Genomic DNA, 21,988 nt, shown 5'->3' on the forward strand with positions numbered 1-21,988 from the left:
AATCTGAGCGCTAGGGGAGGCAGAGGCGGAGGCAAAAGACTCTGTTATGTCTTAGCTCTCAAGTCTCCGAGGGTCCAGGTCCAGGCAGTTGAGTGGATTCCCAAGAATGCTTTTGACTTTAACATACCTTGTCGTCATGATGGGACAGATATTGTCAGGCGGCACATCCGTGCAGAACATTCTGGGCACTGTGCACTCATTCATTGCCCTTTCTTCTTGCTGCTGTTCCCAGTGTGGACTTTGTGAAGTGGTCCTCCCAGGGGATGCTGAGGATGAGTCCAGACGCCATGAACGCCCTCTTTAAGCCGACCATCGACAGCATCATTGAGCACCTCCGTAAGTACCGTTGAGTCTCGGCCACTTGTGGGACAGAGCTGGGAACTGGGACAGGACTGAGGCAGCCCAGTTGGTAGGTGGCTTGGATCTGGGAGGTACAGGGCTGGAGCCTTCTGGAGTGGGCAGTTGCAGCACAGTTTCTAATTGTTCTTAATAATAAACATCCAGAGTCAGATACAGGGGTTAGTGCTGAAGATCAGAGAAGCAGAGCTGCCAGCCACTAGAGTTCTCACCTCAACCACTGCTCAGACTGAAAGGGGCGATCTGTCTCTATGGATCCTCAGACTGAATGCTGTCTCTACGAAAGCTCAGGCTGCCTCTCCACGAAACCTCAGACTTACGCTCGGATTGAATCCTCAGACTGAGCTCCTGTCTCCTCCGGCCTTCTATTCCTCTCTCTGCCCAGCCACATCACTCCTGTCTCCACCTCCCTAGTGCTAGGATTTAAGGCGTGTGATCCCAAGCGGTAGGATCACCCTTGTGTGAGCTCTGTTTCTCTTTCAGACAGATTCAATCTTGTGTAGCCCAGGGTGGTCTTGAACTTCCAGAGTTCCCTCTGCCTCTGTTTCTCAAGTGCTGCGATTAAAGGAATATGCTACACCTGGCCTCCATGGCTAACTAGTGTGGCTAGCTCTGCACTCTGATCTTCAGGCCAGCTTTGTTAGACCACAAACAAAATATCCCTACAGGCAGGGATTGGGCACATCATGAGGGAGGCTGCTGGACACCTCTCATTCTGGAGAGCTGAGCAGCTGAGGGCCTGCCCTTACCTGGGCTTCACTTTGGCCTTGAAGGCCAGAGGTCAAGGATCTCTGAAACAGTACTACTCTAGAGTGACAAGCCCTGGGACTGTATCTTTTCTGGAGTATTGGGGAAACTTAGGAATCCTGGCCTCACAGGGAAAGAAGGAACTGTTTTGTGAACCAAGGAAGGGTTCCAGCAAGACAAGAGTCTGTCTGCTGTCATCTTGAGTGTTGTTATCCTTGTCCAACCACAAGTTGGACACACAGTAACCTGATGGGGATTTTTTTCCAGGATCCAAACATCATACCATTTATACATCCCTCACCTACCTTTGTGACTGTCAGACACAACTGTTTCTCACAGCTTGGATCACATATTTAAAGGGATACTATTGTCATGATGAATGAGTTCTGATTAAAGTCAGCACCACCTCCGATAAGTTAGGCTTCTACTTGGCACAGCCCTGGCCTCTGTTCCCAGGCATACAGCGTATAAACCTTTCTTCATCAGACTAGCTCAATACAAACTGAGTTCAATGAGCTCGTGCAAAGCCAATGCCAGCTGATGCTCATGGTTAGCTGTGCCCCCCCCCCAGACTCAGACAACTTCGTTTCCCCCCTACTGTCTTGCTTTGGGTCATCCCATCTCCCCTTCTCCTTCCCTTTCAGGGGACCTGTTTCAGAAGCCCGAGGTGTCCACGGTCAAGTTCCTCTTCCTGGTGGGTGGCTTTGCAGAGGCCCCCCTTCTGCAGCAGGCGGTGCAGGCTGCCTTTGGTGACAAGTGCAGGATCATCATCCCCCAGGATGTGGGCCTCACCATCCTCAAGGGCGCTGTTCTCTTTGGCCTGGACCCTGCCGTCATCAAGGTGCGCCGGTCTCCCCTCACCTACGGCGTGGGCGTGCTGAACCGCTACGTGGAGGGGAAACATCCCCCCGAGAAGTTACTGGTGAAGGACGGCACCCGCTGGTGCACAGATGTCTTTGACAAGTTCATCTCCGCCGACCAGTCCGTGGCCCTCGGGGAGCTGGTCAAGCGCAGCTACACTCCCGCCAAGCCCTCCCAGCTGGTCATCGTCATCAATGTCTACAGCTCTGAGCACGACAATGTCAGCTTCATCACTGACCCAGGGGTGAGAAAGTGTGGTACACTCCGCCTGGATCTCACGGGAACCAGTGGCGCAGCGGTGCCTGCCCGCAGGGAAATCCAGACCCTTATGCAGTTCGGGGACACTGAGATCAAGGCCACAGCCATTGATATAGCCACCTCAAAGAGTGTCAAAGTGGGGATCGACTTCCTAAACTACTAATGTAACCACCCTTCCCCGCCACGAGCCCCCTGGAATCCTCTGCATCCGCTGACCTTGACTGTTCTGCCCCTGACCTTGACCCTTGCCATCGCCCACCTAAATTTCAGTAGGAAAGATGAGAACCAGGGAGAGAATTAACTAAGGACCTTATATTGGAGTCAGAAAAACTCAGAAATTTAGTATCAAGGTCTGGAAATAGGAAGTTCAGGGATCCTGGAGCAGCCAGCTCTCACAGGTTCCTGAGTGGTAAGACAGCCCCTGCTTGCCATGCAGAGGACCCTGTGAGGGAGGACATCTCTCTGGGTGTGAAGCGGGACCTTTGAGCCAGGAGGGGTCCTCCTCAAAGGTCTTTTTAAATTACCTTGGATGGCAAAGGATAGGAAGTGTCAACTTCCTGCACTCAATCTCGTCTTCTTGGTGACTCAGCGGCAACTTACAGTATTTCTTTTACGCGGTGGGAGAAGACTGCCCACACCGGGCACTATTTTAGGTTCTCGTATAATTTAAATTCCAAGGAGGCTCAATGAAGGATGGTTTTGGCTAACTCAACCAGGATGGGGGGAGGGGCAGGGTGGAGGCAAGGGTGCCGATACCTCCATTTTCCAGAGCAGGTAAAGCTTCCTTTGGTGGAAATGCACACTGAAGAGTTTGTGACTTACCCCACATTACAACGATCCCCTCTTATCTGTAGCAGATACACCCTGAGGTTCCCCAGTGGATGCCCAAGGCCGTGGATAGTACCAAACCTTACCTATATACTATGTTTTTTCTATATTTACATACCTATGATCAAGTTCAGTTTAATAAAGCAGTAAGAGATTAGCAACAATAACTAATGATGAAATAGGACAATTATGAAAACACACTTTGATAAAATTTGTACGAATGTGGTCTATCGCAGCATATCTTACTGTACTATACTGTTACACATTTTTGGACCACAGTTGACTGGGTCATTGAAAATCCAGTAAATGAAAATACAGATCAGAGAATAATTCTCAGAACAACAAACCTTGAGTTCAGAGGTCCTGCATAATCATAGGTGAGTTTAGTAGGACATTTGTTTGAGAAAATGAAGTTTTTATTTGCTCTGTTTATATGTATCACCAAGCCCAGAACTCCAAAGCAACCCCCCTACCTTGCAAACCATTCACACCTTCAGTGAAACTATTCTTCATCCCCCAATAAGGAAATACAAAAGGGGGTTCTGTTCCATGAAATGTCTCGATCGAATCTTCAGCTTTTCAAATTCACCTAAAAAGGGCATGTAAACCTAGACCTGGCAAATGAGAGCAGCCTCTTACAAAGCAGGTCTGTGGCCCCCCTGCCTCAGAATCGCCTGGGTGCTTGTCAGGAGCAGGTCAGAATCTAACCCCTAAAGCCAGAGCTGACTCTGCAGAGACAGGACCTGCGTGCTTCCTGTTCGCATGCGAGGAGTTCAAACCTGATTTTTTGTCAGAGCTGAAGCGACCACAGACCACACAGTGTGGCCTCAAACCTTCCCGCCAGAGCCCCCTTAGGTACCCACACACCCAGCCCTCCTACGAGAGGGGTTGGAGATACACCTGGCCTGAGGGGTGGGGTTACCCTTTTAGTCCTCACTGGAAGGGTCAGAGAAGGAAAAGGATGTCATAAAAGGAACCCTGAGAATGAAACTGCCCAATGAAGAGCCAGCTAGGTTCTGTGTTCTCTCCTTCCCTCTGTGCAACGCCAAAGCCAGTCTCGCCAACGTTCTGGAGCCAACCGAGAATGAGGAACCGTTTGATCTCTTCAAAGCTGCCTTTCTTACCTGCTGGAATTCATTCAGATTTCAGATCACTGGAGGCGTGCATTATTGAATGAATGAATGAATGAGCGAATGAATGAATGAGTACAGAATGAGGGAAGGGAACTTCAAATGCAAGTTGGATTTGTGAACCCATCATCATAGCCAATACACAGATTTTAAGTAGCATTTTGAACTCCAACCTCTTGTTGTCTTTTTCACACCACTTGCTGCAGAATTCCCTGCTAGAATGTGAAAATGCTATCAAACCATAGAACACGAGAATGGGAACCCCAAACGGAATGGCGGGGTGTCAAATCCAGGTATCAGGATGCTTGCTAGGACTCCCCTGCTAACTCTGCCTTGGAAGCTCATGGGCCTCTCTTTTGGTGTTTCCTGCCACAGTCCTCAAATAGACTTTCAATTTTGTTATAATGGATATAATTTTATGTATATAGAGCACTAGAATCCTGTACAGAATCTTTATTTCTACTGTGCGCTTGTTTGAGGAGAATTCTCCTAATTTTGGTTAATAACACTGCTGCCTGTAAGCTCCACAGCTTCGTCTCCCAATCGCTCTCACTGATCACTGTTTGTGCTGATATCATGCCATGGACATGTATGCAAGACTGAGCAATAGTCAGAGGTGCCTTGGGTCAGAGTACTCTGATCACACAGACCACCCAGACCGACAGCTTCAGCAGACCCTTCCACACCTGCACGCCCTGCCCAAAGCGGAAAGCTTCTGCGTGAAGAGTAATGCACTGCGTCTCCTGCCCAGACTGAGAGCTGAGCACACCGGCCTATGAGCCATGCCTCCCCAGACACTTTGTGTCTCTCAGGGCTGTTGACCTCTCCTCTCTGGCAAGGCAAAGCGTGGCACCCTTCATGATCAGAAGAACCAAATGGTACATGAGCTGAGATTTCTGTTGGGTTTAGTAAGTAAGCAGGAGCAGGAAAGTTCGGCCCTTCTTTTCCTGGCTAGCATAAAGCATCCTCAGCTTATGCTAGGTCTATCTCCTTGCTCCTATTTTGCTTAAATGAGTTGACAGATCTGCAGTCTTAGCAAACTGATGATGGACTGACTTCCTTCTGGCCCAGAGATGCAGCCCCAGTCATCAAACTCCAACTGAAGCTCTCTAGTCTATCCCTACCCCAGCTGACATAATCGTATCAGAGCACTGCATAAGTACACTTGGGACACATTCCCCAACTTAGAAAGTTCTAGAGGGGGTCTGTGGTCTTTGTGTGTATTATCTGGCTACTGAACTCTCTTTTCTGTATACAGCAGGCATTCCTAAATGCAGACTGACAGACAGGAGGTGGCATACAATAGGAAAGGGGGTGCTTCTGTAGAGGTCCTGGGGCGCGATGGCTGAGTCCAGGTTACAGAGCCTGCCTGCCCCCCACCCTTAGAATGTTATTTAGACCAAGTTTAGCTTCTAATTAGCGTCCAGGTCTGGTTAACCGCCAGGGTAGCAAAGAATTGCATGCGCCGATATTAAACAGGAGTCAAAATGCATTATTATTAATCGAAGACCGAATCTCACACTGTAGTGATGTAATCGTGTGATTAGGCTGCGAAGTACGTACGCTGGGGAATGGCGTAAGTGGGTGGCTAGTCTAAATGTTGTTGGCCATAATATCTTACCACCTCTCATCTGTTTGAACTGTGGAACAGTATCCTAAGATCTCAGCTGCTGGGAGTCTTGTTCACTACAAGGTAGAGCCAAACGACACAGAACCGCAGCCGTCCGCAACTAGACAGGACGGCATCTGCAAACTCTCTGTCTTCACAGATTCTAATAAAGAGAAACTGAATTTCACGGGGCCTACAGCAGTTTTTTCTCATTCGGGGTGTATAGACGGAATTGCTGGGGGATCACCACTGACTTCCTCCAGTCTCAAGTCCTCTTTCAGGTGGTATAAGCTTTACTGACAGCCCCTTCTCTTGCTGGGAACCAACGCCCCAACGATGCCCAGGGTCCTGTCTCCTCTACAGGAGGAGTGGCTTAGCTGGAGAGAAGGCAGAAGGCTAGAGTCAACTGCTGATTCACCAGTGAAGAGTGTGGGAGGCCTGGGTGGTGCCTGCCCAGGGCATCCCTGCAGGCGTAGGCCAGCTTCCTGCCAGGCTTTACCCCTGGGGAGAATCCTCCTCCCCGGCTTTACCCCTGGGACGAATGCTAAATTGGGCTCTAGAAGTGTCCGGATGGCTTGAGGTGTGGTCCCAGGGGTCCAAGGGCTTGAGATGGTAGTTGAGCAGCCTTGCGGCAGAAGCCATTCATGCCCCTTTAGGTTCACTCAGTGGCATCAGCCAAAAGACCTGATGGCTCAGGCCGTCTTCCCTCCCCCTCCAAAAAAAAAAAAAAAAAAAAAAAAAAAAAAAAAAAAAAGAAGAAGAAGAAAGAAAGAAAGAAAAAGAAAAACCTGCTAGAAAGGAGTAAGACAACCTTCATTTTGGTAAAGCGCTTGTGTGTCCTGGAACCTTGTGGGGGAGAAAACAGAAACAAACCCCAGCCCTCCTAACCGAGAACGATGTCTGCAGGGGTAAGGTGCCTGTGTTTGGAAGTCAACATGGACACAGATGGCCTTCATTTCCCAGACTGCTTTCCGCCCCTTGGGGGCCCTCACATGGCAGGGATGGAGACCACTGGCTACCTCTGGTGGGGTGCAGGGTGCGGATAGGGGTGGCATTCGGCACGCATCCCCTGTGTGTCCACATCACCCAACAGGAGCTGCAAACTCCCTCCCTTTGGCCGTCGGTTCCGCTTTCCCAAGCTACAGGCAATCGGGCAAACGTCTGGACCTCCGCAGGGCAGGCAGGACCAGCCTGCTGAGGGATTAGCGGCCAAATTTGCAGGGTTTACAAACTTCCTGGTTCTGGTTCTGGTGTCATCGCATGCCTCCTGATCTCCACGTATGGGGCGGAACCAGCCCCAAATACCCCGGATGGATCTAGAATCTGCCCGCCCACCTAGAGTGAGCGCACAAAGGTCCGATAGAGCATGCCGGCAGGCAGTGTTGCCTAGTTCCTTGGGGGTGCTCGGCCCGCCCGGGTAAGAGCAGGGGCCGGTGGAAGTGGGTGGAGAAGGGTCTTGATCTCTCCTGGACCCTGCCCTGCCTTTGTTTCAGAAATCCCTCCAAGTGCCTCCCCGCCCCATCTCCCTACAGGCTGGCCTGGTTCTCAGCACCCAGTAGGCACAGGCTTGATAGCATATCTTGCCCTTAGGACTTGAGCAGTCTTAGCTCTTACTCCCCTTGACTCAAGGGAGTTGAAACCATCTCCTGGTCACAAAAGTGTCGCTTTAGAGAGAGGCAATGGTTTGGCAGGATAGGGCACAGATGAACTGAAGACGCCATACACAAACCTTGGCCCCGTTGTGGGAGATATTAGTGATCCCTGGTGAGGGGGAGGGCTTTGCTCCAGAGGTGGTATCTATATAGTTGGTACTAGAATGGGCACCCATCAGCTCGTTCATCCCTCCCTTGGACTCCATGCCAGTTTTTTTGTGGCTTTTAGATTCAAGAGACCAGAATTGGTCTAAACTTCTGTTGTGGAGGTCTTGTTTGCGCTGAATAAAGTTGAGAAGGGACCTAGTTACAAAATACCAGTAGCATCCTACCCCCCCAGTTATGACACCCAAGTGTCTCCAGATGTCAGAGAATAAAGGGATTTAGCGACACAGGTCGCTACCAAACAGATTCTGCCTGAATTAAGAGTGGACTGTGGGGAAATGGGTTTCTTACAATCCCCTCACACAAGTCTCACGAGTCCGACATGGTAGCTCCTGGGTCTTGCTCTCCTTTATATTCACAACTCTGCCCGTTTCATGACTGTGTATGCATATGGTTTTATTAGATCGATGAGTGGGTGGGCAGATGGATAGAAGGGTGGTAGACGGGGAATCTCTGGAAGTGAAACACTCATAGGTGGAGATCTGCAATGACCGTGAAAGGTAATGAGCCCCAGGTATCAGGTCTCAGGGTTATAACTAACTCTGTCAACTAGCTGTGGGTGTGCTGGTGTCTCTACCTCTCAGTCTCAGTGCCCGACGACGTCATTGTTTTTACACTCAAGAACTCTTGTCCAAGTGCCCTAAGTCCTTGAGACAGGGACTCAAGACCATTTCACGCCCCTTTCCCTTCACTGGCAGAGTAAAATGGAGTCTCCTGAGACCTTCATGAGAAAATTGCCCATCACACCAGGATACAGTGGTAAGTGGCATTCGTAACAATGGTTCTGGTCCCTGGCTTGTTTTGGTGCTTGTCTGTGTCTGTGTTATGATACAACACAAGACTGGACCTTGGTAGATGGGTCTAAACCACAGCAGGTGAGGGACAGACATGCCATACAGACAGAGCTTATGTAGGAAGTTTTACTGGGAGATGGGAGGGGAAGGGAGAGGGGAGAGAGAAAGGGAGCACAGAGTGGCCTCATGCAGAGAGAGAGAGAGAGAGAGAGAGAGAGAGAGAGAGAGAGAGAGAGAGAAAAGAAGAGGAGGAGGAGGAGGAGGAGGAGGAGGAGGAGGAGGAGGAGGAGGAGGAGGAGTGGAGTTCCGCCTTTTAAAGGTACAGGATACTGCCTGCCTTGCACCTAGGGGTGACCCTCTCTGCCAGGTCCTCAAGGGGCGGGGCCAGGTGTGCCTGAATGCTAACAAACTTGGCTAGTCAGTGTAAGCACTGCAGCTTCTAAGACGCAGTGAGAGGACCTAGTGCTGCAGGAAGGTTACAGCTAGTCCTGGATAACTGAGAAGAAATACTTAGGCCAAATCCTTCAGGAGTTGGCTGGGATACTGGAAGAATTTGACATCTGCTGGGTGGCTTGTGGATCAGGATAGACATTTTGATAGACAAAGCTGGATAAGTTAGGGCTCTGTCCTTCCCAAGTTGTGCTTTTCCAAGTCTCCCACAAAGGTGGTTCTTATTTTTTATTCCTCATGTCTCCTAAAGGGAGACTGGCCACCTGCCCTGTCAAGGTCATAGCCTTGAAAGTCCTGTCTCTAAGTAACACTTTCATCTTTGACAAACAACGACAGTTGGTCCTCTTTTCTTTTTTCTTTTTATTTATTTTACATCACCAGTTGCATTTTCCCCTCCCTCCTAGTCCTTTCCCCTCTTCCCCTTTACCCTCCCCTCCCCAACCCACTCCTCCTCTGTCTCTGTTCAGAAAGGGGCAGCCCTCCCATGAGTGTCAACAAAGCCTGGCAAAGCAAGTTGTGATAAGACTAAGCACCTCCCTTGTATTAAGGTTGGGCGAGGCAACCCTGTATGAGAAATAGGTTCCCAAGAGCCAGCCCACGCGTTAGAGACAGCCCCTGTTTCCACTGTTAGGATCCCACAAGAAGACCAAGCTACACAACCGTCACATATTTGTAGAGGCCCTACTTAAGTCAGTCCCATGTTAGCGTTGGTCTCTATTTCTTCTCAGGCTTCTGAGAACCGTGAATGTCCCTATAACTGACATGCTCAGTGGGCTCTCAGTTTTCATACATAGGGGCTATGCATGGAAACATTGCAAGGCTTCCCAGGTTCACCCTGGCCCTACTCTAGCTAGATAAGAGAATGTACTTTGGAGTCCAGCAGTTCAGATTTGCTTCACACCTCCCTTTTCCCACTGTCTATAAGACTGCGAATAACCTTCCTTATACAAGGGATCAATTCTATACAGTGGCAGCTGGCCCCAACACTGATTTTTCAAATGCATGTTTGTAAGTCTGAGTGTCTCCAGCCCCCCGCCCCCCATTAAGGATGCTTTGGCTTTAGGGACAGCTTAAATGTGGAATGATCTTGTGTTTAGTTCATTAATTCTGTTTTCTAAGGCCACATTTCCCCAGAAGATCATGCTCATAGGTATCAGGATTAGGGACTTGGATATGTCTGTTTGGGGTTACCATGCACTGTATCATATTAGGTACTCTCTATGGTCATGGTGATAATTCATGAAGCCGTATATGCATGCTTCACTCACTGAGATGTCTGTATAACTAGGTATGTGCCATGTTTATGCATACACATACATAAACGTATAGATCAAAGTAGGTTTTGGTGGTCAAGACGCACTACAAAAAGGGCCTTCAGTTTCTGTGGCTCTCTCCATGACATCACATGACAGACATGACAATGTTGATTGCCCAGGGGTTGGGGAAATAGTCTAGAGTTCCTTGCTGCTGTGACTGAGCACCTGATGGAGAAAATACTTATTTTGGCAACAGTTTGATCTACAGCCCATCATGGTCTAGAAGACCCAGTAGCGGAGGCTCTAGGATGGGACTCCTTATGTTTGGATGGACCAGGATTTACCAGCCTTTTTCTTTCAGGCCCCCAACCAGCTCCCACATCATGACATGGAGACTTCTTACTAGTTATGAATGCTCAGCCTTATCTTAGCTCTTATTTTAATCTGTTTCTCTTTATCTACGTTTTACCTCAGTTTTTTTTTTTAACCTTTCTGTATATCTTACCTTCTCTGTCTCTATGATTGGCTGGCAGCTGCTTGGCTTCTGGCCCCAGGCGTATCCCCCTCTTTCTCCTTGTTCTCTTCTCTCTTCTCTTCCTCTCGAGCGTAGATTTCTCCACCTATTTATTCTCTCTGCCTGCCAGCCCCACCTATCCCTCTCTGGCCTAGCTATTGGCTGTTCAGCTTTTTATTAGACCAATCAGGTGCCTCAGGCAGGCAAGGTGAAACAGCAACACAGCTTTGCATAATTAAACAAATGCAGCGTAAACAAATGTGACTCACCTTTACATGGTTAAATACTCCACAACACAGGAAGCAGGGAGAGGACAGGAAGTGGTGCTGGGCTATAAACCCTAAAGCCCTCCTCCAGCCCACTCCCTCCAGTCCACTTCCTTCCTCCAGCCAGGCCCCACCTCCTAATGTTTCCACAATCTCTTGGGACCAAGCTTCAAACTCATGAGCCTGTGGGGACACTTTTACATTCAAACCATAGCAGATGAGGGGTCTGTGACTTCCGTCCTGTCCAGGTCAGTCTGTTAGATTCTTCTAGAAGGAGCTTTCTTGTGGGTGCAGGTCTTGGGGCTGCTACATTCAGCTCCAAAGTCAGGTTTTCTTTCTTAAGCAACAAAGGCAAAAATCAAAAAACAAAACAAAACAAAAAAACACCAAAAACAAAAACAATGAGCTGCAGTACTGTGAGATACTTATTTACTTTCCACATAAAGCTAAGTTCTTAACCAGTTTTTCTCATTTGTTCTTTTAAAAATGGTTTTATTGTGACAATATTATAGTACTTAGGATTCCGCATCCTGTTTGAATAAATAGTCGTGTTTTTACCGTTTCTAATTGTAATGATTACATGTTATTTTGTGGGAAATGGTGAAAAATTGTCCTAGGGGTGGGTCTTGCAGATAATGAATTTACCTTTTTGTGTTACATGTCTCTGCTTTTAATGGGCCTGCAATTTCTCTATGGTCTGGCAAGAAAGATCCCAGATTGCATTTGGGAAGTGTCAAGGAAAATAAGCTTTCTCTCAAAAAAGAAAAAAAGATGGATAATTTCCATTACTCCTCAGACTATCATTTAGGCCCATTAAACGCGTTCCCCATTTGCTGTTCAGCCTGACATGGGGGGCTTTGCCAGCAAAGTGTGTGACTGTCATCTCCTTTGTCAGAGTGGACCTTCCCTCCCCAGCTCCAAGGTCATTTTTCTGCAGCCTTGGGAGGGCCCAGCCATGGTGCAAACAACAACACCGTTTGTATTAATGGCCTTTAGAAACATACAGCGTTGGTGGCAGTGGAGGAGAGCCAAGTGGAGGGCGGCTGCGGTGGTGGGTACAGAGGCAGGCTCTCAGCCGGTAGCCAGCTACCTCACTCGGGCTGTGTTTCCCTCTCAGGCTTCATACCATGGCTCAGTTGCCAAGGAAGCCCCAAGGAGGACCAAATGAATCACTGTGTGAAAGCCTTCCAGGAGAGAACGCAGAGATACAAGGAGCAGCAGCAGGAACTGAACTGCTGTGTGGCTCGCACCCCGGTCCTGAAGCCCATCTGCTCCGAGGACACAGTGCTGTGGACGCTGCATGAGTATGCCAGGAAGTATCACCCCCTGACTCTGGGTACGGCCTCCCCCGCATCAGCTTCTCTCAGCCCTGGTCCAGTGAGATCCCAGCAGGCGGTTGTACAGCCAGGAAGAGCACCTACCCAAGCATAGCCGATGTGGCGGAGAAGGGACCCATCCCGGGCAGTTGGGGGAGGCTGGCATCCCCCTCAGAACCCTAGACAAGTCCCAGTAGACTTTGAACATCAGCTTGTGAATCGGTGGCTTGCCCCTTTGGGAGTTTTCTCTGACCTGGATTCATTGTTCTCTGAGCAGACACAATAGCCCTGTGAGGATGGGACTGCCATTCCTGGTGAGAGGCCCTTAGAGAGATGCTCCCGTTAGGCTCCTAGAGGGCTCCTGGGGATCACAGCAAGGGTGCTGACTTCTGTCCTAGCTTTGAATCCAGCTTTAGGTACTGATTCTGCAGGAAGAGACTTCACACTGAATGACGGATGACGCAGCACTAATTTAATGTGTCTTTGACCTGGATTATGTGTATATCTAAAGCGCTATAGGAAAAGTCATGCAGGGTCCGGGAATGGGTCAGTTTGTAGCGTACTCATTGCGCATGCGTGAAACCCTGTTTGCTTCCTCCCCAAAGCCCATGTAAATAAACCAGGTATGGTGGTACATGGCTGTACTCTCGGTAGATCTCAGGGGCTTGTTGGCCGATTAGAATGGCTGAATTGGGTTTTAGAATCACTGAGATATCCAGGCTCACACAAACAAGGCAAGAGTAACAAAAGAAGACATTCTCTGGCCTCTACAAGTACATGGGTGCGCTCACATACAAGTACACGGATGCACTGTGGTATGCTCACATGTGCACAGACAACACACACATACACACACACATACTAAATTGTTTAGGGACTTATCCAAAATAGATGATCATTTATATGCTTGCTGAGCTTTAAAATGTTACAGATGTGACAAAGACTCCCTTGCCCAAGTTTTAGGATTTAGCTCATCTCTACGGTTACTTGCTGTGTGTCCTAAAGCAAACTGCTTTACCTCCCTGGCTCCTGTGCAGATGTCCCCTAGGGTGCCATTCAGCTTTGAATTCTGGGACTTGGGGGCCTCATTTGACTCTTCAGCACCCGCGTTCACCCTGCCAGTCAGTGTCAGCGCCAGGACCTGATGGCGCTTGAGGTGTACTCGAGAGCTAAGTGTGTCCTGGACCTACACTTTCTGACTAGGTCTCAGGACTTGCCCGGAAAGTATCTGGGGCTACTGAAAGCATGAAATGAGGTATCTACCAGAGGGAAGCCCTTTCCAGGACAGCTGGCTCACAGCTGGAGATCTCTGTGTGGCCTGGGGGTTTCTTGGGTTAACTGTTAATATGCCAGGGAGCTTGGGAGTGCTTCCCACTGGGCTGCTCTGAAACCCTCAGGGCCCCTGCTGTCTCCTTGCAGAATGCAAGAATGTGAAAAAACCACTGGACGAGCCCCCCATCCCTGGCTGGGCTGGCTTCTTGCCCAGAGCCAGGGTCACTGAATTTGGCTGTGCCACAAGGTATACCATCATGGCCAGAAAGTGCTACGAGGACTTCCTGGATCTGGTGGAGCAGGCCAAGAGGGCACGACGGAAACCTTATGATCAGTAAGTGTAGCTGGCATTATCCGTGAGCTGCAGGGTGGAAGGAGCAGAGGGGGTGGGAGCAGGAGCAGCAGGGTCCTCCCCACCTCAGCACTGCTACTGACCTGGTTTGTAGAATGCACATTTGTCATGGCCTTCCTGCAGGCAAACATGCTCCGCACCATGCCCTCCAGCTGTGCCATGATTATTTTATGCTGGGAGCAGAAGGACAGACAGAACTGCCTGTCTCAGCAGTGGCCTAAGACTCAAGCTGCTAAAGGAAGCCAGGCATGGTGGTGCACACCTTTAATCCCAGCAGAGGGCAGGCAGATCTTTGTGAGATCAGGGCCTGATCTATACTGAGTTCCAGGATAGCCAGGATAGACCCAGTCTCAAAGCAAGCAATCAATCAATCAATAGCCTCTAGTGTCCCAGGGTTGATTTGGTTTGGTAGATCCGCCCTGCTAGGCAGCTGCTCCCCCCCCCCCCCCATGCCTCTGGAAGTTGTTTGCTTTGTTGAAGAGGACAGCCCTCCCCCACTGGAGGAGGACTGATCTGCTGTGCTCCCATCTAGAACCTCCAACCAGGTTCTCAAGATGCTAAAAGAGAGGGAGCTGGCAGGGGCCCTGGAGCACCCTCATGTCTCAGTTTACCGTCTGTGAAACAGGGATGGTAATTCTGAACGCTGGGGTGGATTGTAAGGTTTAGAACAAACACACTGTGCTTGCTCGGGACCTGTATGCTATACCTCCTACTATAAGGAGTAACTTCATGCTTTCTTCTTACTTTAGAATATATAGTGTGAGCTCCGCACAGCCTCCTGATGCGTCTCCCAAAGTCTCACAGCACCACGGTCTCCCACCTGAATACCAAGACTCCTCTGTGCCAGGTAAGCTCGAGAGGCACTGTTTCCTTCTGATCTCCCTGCTTATCTGGGTCACCTGTGTGCCACTCATATAGAGGCTTTTTCTTCCAGGTCAAACATCCTCAAGTGAGGACTTCCGATCTCCTGGAACCTGTGGCTGTGCTCAGTGGTCCAGTCTGTCATGCAGCAGGAATGTGTATGGGGAACCACCATCCTCAGCAAGGAAATTTGCAGAGGGATAGAATCCCGCCTCCTCCCAAAGAGATGTGAGCCTTAAGGGAGTTCAGAAGCCTGCTGTGTTTGCATCAGAACCAGCCCTTCACACTCTTTGAGCAATGAGGAGATTTAATAATGATTCTTTAACCACCCATGACCATCTTTGAATAGAGAAGTTACCTCTCAACCTGATAAGTTTTTTTTCTGTTTTGGGGATGGGGAGGATTAATGGTAATTTTCAATATGTTGACCTAGTAAAGGGCCCATCCAGGGCTGTCTCCTCCTATCACCAAGGTAACCTTGTGTAGCTGGGTCAGGCTCTTCTCCGAAAGCCTAACCAATCCTTCTAACCAGTCTGTCAGTCAGCATGGGTCCTGGGGTAGCCTGTCCCCCAACCTTGGTACAGAAATCCTACTCCAACCCCAGTTTTCTATAATCCAAGTCCCCAGGGTGTCACTTGAGGCTTCTCTCCTGCCCACCAGTTCCTGAATAACCATTCAGAGACTTAATATTAATTATTTGGCCAATGGCTTAGGCTGATTTCTGGCCAGCTCTTATGTTTGTATGAATCCATTTTATATTTTACCATGAGGCTCCTGGCTTGTTACCTCACATCTTGCTTCTCCTGCAGCTGCTGGCGTCTCCCTGATTGTGCCTTCTTTCTCCGTGTATCTTTGCTTGGATTTTCTGCCTGGCTCTATTTTACCCTGCCACAGGTCAAAGTATCTTCTTTACTAACCAATGGCTATAAAACATATTCACATCATACAAAGAGACATCCCACATCACCAGGGAGATTTCAGCTGGCAAACATCAGCTATGTGAGATTACCAGGGATGTTTAAACACAGCACCCAGCTGGGTGGCTTTCACCACACAGGAAGTCCAGATCTGTAGGTTTCAGTTGCTGGGACCAAATACCTAAAAAGCAACTCAAAGGTGGAAGGGTTCAGGGGTTCAGCATTCATCATGGTGGGGAAGGCATGGCAGGCGGGAACATGAGGTGGTCAGACACATTGCATTTTCAGTCAGAAATAGACAGGAAACAGCCAGGTTACATCAAACCTTAAGGCCCTCCCTAAGGTGACGCACTTCCTCCAGTGAGGCTCCAACCCTAAATGCTCTGCAGCATCCCAAAATAGCGCCACCCTGTGGAGACAGCGTTCAAACGCCTCACATTCAAACCGTGCAGTGGATCTTCAGTCTCTTGTCTTCTGGTCACACGTCATTCTTCCCGTGTGTTTGTAGGTTCACTGCCTCTGGGGACACTGGCCACACTGGCATAGGAGTCCACTGTGCTGCATCCCCATGTCATCCTAACTAGTCAAACCTGCAGGACCCTGTTTTTAAGTCAGTCGTATTCTGAGGTCCTTGTTTTTAAAGGACACAGTTCAGTCATATTAGCTTCCTGCGTCTTTCCTGCGGCAGGTCAGGTGTCTGATTTCATGTGGCGGTTGTCGGTATGCAGAAGAAATCAGAGGGAGCTCTGAGGGGACAGATCTGTCCATGGGCATCAAAACACTTGCAAACTCACCGAGCCCACAGAGACAGCTTTTTCTGGGAGCTCCTCACACAGCAAGGTCATTCTTGCTGCATAGTGCTTAGTTGAATTCTCTGGGGGGGGGGGGCGGGGAGAAAAGAGCATTCAGGGGCTAGGGGAGAATTTCTGGATTGGTTTAAGGTATTTTAGGGCCAGAGAGATGATGATGGCTCAGTGGATAAAGTCTCCTGCCAGCAAGCCTGATGACTTAAGTCCAGTCCTGGGACCCATATATGGAAGGAGAAAAGCATCCTCCATAGGTTGTCACCTCTAACCCTCACAAGTGTGCCGTGACACACGTGTGCCTAAATACATAAAAAATTAAAAATATATTGGAGTTTTTGTTTAAGGAAAAAAGAAAGCCATGTCTCAGCAGAAGGCAACTGGCATTCTCTCAGAGGGATGAAGGAACGCTCTAAGATCAATCAAGATGCTTCCAGGTTCAAGGAGTGACCACAACCCCACACAGGATCCAGGAAGCAGGTCCCCCAGCTGCCTGGAGGTATGGGACCCAGTGCTCTGCTTCTCTGTCAGCCGCTCTCGTCACTAGACAGGCTGAACAGAAAAGTGGGAGTGGGAAGTGTGTCTACTTGGCCCTTCTCAGGACACACAGTTTGCAGGTAGGTGTGTTGGGTGAAGTGAAGGGGTTGACAAACTGGCATATTCCTCACCACCTGTGTCAATATTTAATTTCTTGGCTAATTCATTTTGCAATAACTTTTTAAAAAATGGCTGAAAGTTAAACCCTTAAGACCCCAGTGGAGAGGTCATGAGGTGGAGACCGTTCATCTCGTCAGCGGTCTGTTCTTTTCCAGGTCACGAGCACCACGTTCAGGGTACAGGGCTGTGATTCCCTTTGTCTCCTCAGTTCTGCTTTGAAATTCTTTTCCTTAGTCCTCATCCTTTCTGTTTCTCCCTAGCCTATAATTTCCATGAGTTTCTGTCGCCCGGGAGGGGTGTATAAAGGTGATTTTTGCCTTGCAGCAAATTATCGTTATTATCACAGGCTGCATCCGTAATGAGCTCATTCTTGCTACTAAAAACAATTCCATTACCTGAGGATGAAAAACGAATCCCTGGGCCAACCGGGCCTTTTGTTAGGATAGCTTGGGCTTTGTGGCAATTAACGTTGTCTTTTTAGGGGTCACCTTTGCTTTCTGTACAGAAATTGATAGCCCTCCTTTATGTTGGTGGAGGGGGGACACCATTGGTCCCTGTCCCTGCTACAGGGCCCACAGTGGTGACCAGCTGCCTGTAAACTCCTTACAAAGCTCTCAGCTATGACGTAGCTTTGACTTTGCTCAAGCACTGTTGTGTGTGGTGTAGGCCACAGGTCTCCAGAGTTCTCATCTCAGCTTTTTATTTCTGCACGCGTGACCCATGGACTCACTCCCTAAACTCTCCGAGGACCACACTCCTAATCTGTGAACTGAAGATCATGCAAGAGCCTCGTAGCATCCGTATGATATTAAGAGACCAACCAGGTGTGGGACTGTGGCTGTAGCTTAGTGGTAGAATACCCAGCTTGCGTGGGCAAGGCCCCAGGTTTGATATACAGTCCTGTTATACTTTCCTTGTCACTGAGGTCAAGTACCCAACAAGAAGAAACTTTTTTTAAAAAGTTTATTTTCTCTTACAGTTCAAGAGGGTATAATATACCTTGGTCAGGAAGACAGTTGCTGCAGGAACAGAAGGCAGCTGGTGACGTCACCCCCACAGTGGGCAAGCAGAGAGTATTCAGTTCAGGATGTCAACCCATGGAATAATATCCAGAGTGGGTCTTCCTACATCACTTAACCCAGTCTGGAAACTCTCACAGGCTTGCCTAGAGGTGTGTCTCCTAGATTAGTTTAGATGCTGCCAAGCTGACGATATAAAAACAATTACACCCATAAAACAGAGCAAGAAAAAGCCAACCAAAATCACAGTCACATGGTACTGCCGGAAGTAGGTAGGTCAGTGCACTGAGCCCCTGATGCCTCTCTGTGGTCTGTGATCTCCTCCTCGGCCATTGCCACAGTGAACAACTCCTAAAGAGCCATGGACTCACCCTGGGTCACCTCAAGGAGGTAGCAGGGGAGAGGGGAAAGAGGGGAATGCAAGAGTGCACAAGGGTGATGGAGCCTGCTCCGGGGTTTGGGCGGCCACGGCTGGCTGCGGCCACGGCTGACTGTGGCCATGGCTGGCTTCAGGAGTCCTCAGGCCTTGCATTTCCTGATGGTCTCCAGGAGAAAACAACCTCTTCAAGCTCCTGTCTTCTGTTATGAAAATGATCAGCCTGCCTTCCTTGTGAGGCTGTTTTGGAAGATTCAGTGAAACAATGGGCTTAGTGTGGTTTTCACAGTTTGCAGGTGTTAAGTTCATATGTGCAGCCTGTCATGTATGACCATTGCTAAAAGAACAAGGGCAGACAACATGGGAAGCTGAATGAAGACAGACCCCTCACCTTGTGCAACCTGGCCTGAAACTCTCCACTTGCTTAGAGTGCCGTGTGTGTGTGTGTGTGTGTGTGTGTGTGTGTTTTAAAGCAATTGTCAACTGATTGGCTAAGTACTTCTAGCGAGCAAGCCAGTAAGAAGCTTTACTCCATGTGCCTGCCTCTGGGTTCCTGCTCAAGTTCCTTCCCTGACTCCCTCACTGATGAATTGTGAGCAAAGTGTAAGCTGGAATAAACCCTTTCCTCTCCAAGCTGCTTTTGGCCAGAGTGTTTACCACAGAAAGAAAACCAGAGTAGGTCCAGACAACTGCATATTATAGGCTTCATGGGCCATAAGGACTTTCATAACTACTCTTGCCCTCAGTGGGAGAATAACAGTGTGTAACTAAATGGATGACTAACGTGTTTCAATAAAACTTTATTGACAGTCACTGAAAATTTAAGGTTATACAGTTTTAATGTATCATAAAATGCCATTTGTATTTTGAATTTCTAAGAAACAATTAAAACCGTGAACACCGTTCCTAGCAAGAGAGAAGAAAAAGAACAGGGGCTAGAACCCTGACTCCAGCCTCTGCTGTACGCCACAAATTAAGCCAAAAGCATGGTGCTAGCCAGACTCTGGTTGTGCTTTATTTGCTGCAGTGTGGGCCAAGCGAGCACCGCTGAGAGACAACTCACTGGAAGATTCCAGAAACATAGCCTCCTGCAGCTAGCGCTCTGAGAATGCAGCCTAAAACCATGGCTAAAAGACAGGAGGACAAAGACCAGTGTGGAGCTTGTATTAGCCAAGAGAAAGCCTACGGTGGCTTGAGAGAAGGCAGAAACAAAGGCCCAGGAGAGGCTTTTTATACCCTGCATTAAGGTTAAAATCTAATTTAGATGAAAATGGAGGCACAGAAATGAAAAGTGTGTGTGACCAGCCATGCAGCCGTATGCCCTCTAACGATGGCTTTACAAAAACACATTCCCTCGGCGTGGAAAAAAAAGAGGATAGTTCTCCTTTTTCTGCAATTTGATTTCGTTGTTTTTGCAAATTGCTTTAGCTTTGTGAGGAGTACAAACTCCATTTCTGATCTGCAGCAAACAAAAATAGAGCATTAAAGTGTTTAAGGTTCAATCAAAGGCTTGCTGCGTGCAGCACGATATTAAAATAACAGAAAAATCAATTCGTTTTTTTTTTTATTTTGAACGTGATTTGTCGCAAAGAGCATTCTAATAGATAACGCTGATTATATGGTAGCAAATGTAATTTATATATACCGAGCGCTACGCCTTTGTCGGTCGTCATTAAGGAATTTGACACGTATGCAGAAGGACAATAAATGTCAGCTGAAATACATACCAGCCAGATAGAAACGGGATGCTGAAATGAGCCACACTGGCGCACACTATACTTAGACGTAATAATATGCAGTCTAAAGTAGCTTGGGTTTTCAAACAAGAACTCTTTTTATGTTGTCATTTAAAATATCTCATATTTCTGAAGGTCAGGAATAAATGGCACTATTAGCATTAAAAGCTAGTAAAAGATATCCATTTAACATAACAGTTTACGAAATAGCTTTGTAAAGTATTCATTCCCTCCCCCTCCCCCCCATGGAGGCTGAGAAGACATGATGAAGATGCCCGGATTCTCTGTGGGTGACTTTACTTTGCACCTTTGCTGCTGTTAACATCTTCATTCAGTAAAATCTTGATGGAATTATATGCCTTGAGCCTGGGAGAATGGGGAATACAGTTGTCTACACGCTGTGGCCTTGGCTGGTCTGGCAGTGCCGTAGGTTACAGGGATGTTAGTGTTAGAGGTGAGGATAAAGGATTTTCTGTGGCTGATGTGGGTCTGGGGAGCTTTAGCAATAGCAGCTGATAAATCAGAATCTCATTCAAATAGACGATTTGAATGAGATTCTCTGGGGGAGGCAACCATTGAAAGCCATTGGTTGCTTTTTACCTTCCATAGTTGCTGAACTGCAAATATAGTAACAAAGTTGATCGATTGGGCTCCAGCAACCCTATCGGTCATTCTCTTTATTTCCTCTTTTTCTTAAAAGTTAAACTACAAAGAAACTTCCCTGGCAGCTACCTGGAGTGATCAAAAATGAATCTTCTCATCATGTTTATACAACATCCTTTGTCATGAAAATAGATAAGATAATGTTGGTCTCTTAACAGGGTTCTAAGTGGCTTTCCTGGCTGTCTTGATATTTTGAGTAGCGTGGGTAGTGGATAGGAATCTTTTAGGAGGAGTGAAATATGCAAAGCCTCCAAGTCCCCATGATGGCTTCTCGGCACCGCTTGCATTCTCCCCTGGATTGGGTGGCTCTACCCATTTTGGTATATATGGATCCTAGTTTGTTATTTTTGTTTGAAAAAGTTAAGTTTTGCATAATCTGATGAGTGGACTCTCATTTTGGTCTTATTTGCATTCCTCTGATTCCCCGAGTGAGGTGGACTCGCCAGGTCTGTCCCGTAGCTCCCCTTGATATGCTTCCGATGCGGATTGTCCTCAAGACAGTGGAACCCTGGTGCCCTTGGTGGATGCTGAGGGTCTGTATGAGATGAGACCTTCCAGAAGCAGATCGCAGCAGGAGGACACGGCTGTTGGAAGGGACTGATTGTCCTCACAAGGGTGTGAGTCAGGGCTCAGGGATGGGTCATTTCTCAGGAGGATAGGTTGGTATAGTCAGTCTGAGTTGGTGCTTCTTTTGTTTCTGCGCACACCCAGTTGTCCCCCACCCTGTGACACAGCCCTTGCCATCCAGCCACCAGAATTATGAGACAATGAGAAATAAGCTTTTTGTGGTTGTGGTTCAGCATCAGGTTGTTTTCATTGTTTGTAACAGACGACAGCAGCCTCTCTATGGCTCACGTCCTTTGTCCGTTTTCTCATTGTAGTTAGTTTTCTTCTATTTATGGCATCTGAATACTCGACCTTGGTTGTGCCTACTTGAAACACCTTCTCTGAGGCTGGACTTGTCTTTCTTGTCTGATTTTGACTCTCTGTTACTCTGAAGTAAAGCTCATGTCAACCAGTACCTCTTGCCTCGTGGACTGGCTGCTGGTTACGTGCCGGGTGCTGTGGTTATGTGGTTTACCTACACGCTGTAGTGACTTAATCTTGACTGCTGCCCTTGGGCAAGGCT

At 48.3% G+C, this 21,988-nt stretch overlaps 2 protein-coding genes across 4 annotated transcripts in view; both read left to right on the forward strand.

Moving 5' to 3' along the window:
• The window catches only part of Hspa12a (heat shock protein family A (Hsp70) member 12A), a 144,607-nt gene extending 138,630 nt beyond the window's left edge, over positions 1–5,977 (forward strand). For all 3 annotated transcript variants that reach the window (XM_057776992.1, XM_057776993.1, XM_057776994.1), the window contains 2 exons: positions 233–336; positions 1,749–5,977. In XM_057776992.1, coding sequence (XP_057632975.1) covers positions 233–336; positions 1,749–2,386 — 742 coding nt within the window. In that variant the 3' untranslated portion in view covers positions 2,387–5,977. The remainder of the gene's footprint in view (positions 1–232; positions 337–1,748) is intronic.
• Positions 5,978–8,311: 2,334 nt separating this feature from the next.
• Spmip5 (sperm microtubule inner protein 5) lies at positions 8,312–14,987 on the forward strand. The gene is made up of 5 exons (XM_057779816.1): positions 8,312–8,366; positions 12,005–12,223; positions 13,623–13,809; positions 14,577–14,674; positions 14,762–14,987. The coding sequence occupies exons 1-5, from the start codon at positions 8,312–8,314 to the stop codon at positions 14,890–14,892; spliced, it is 690 nt and encodes a 229-aa protein (XP_057635799.1). The 3' UTR covers positions 14,893–14,987.
• The last annotated feature ends 7,001 nt before the right edge of the window (positions 14,988–21,988 follow it).

Source organism: Chionomys nivalis, chromosome 8 (genome assembly GCF_950005125.1).
Source record: "Chionomys nivalis chromosome 8, mChiNiv1.1, whole genome shotgun sequence".
NCBI lineage: Eukaryota > Metazoa > Chordata > Mammalia > Rodentia > Cricetidae > Chionomys > Chionomys nivalis.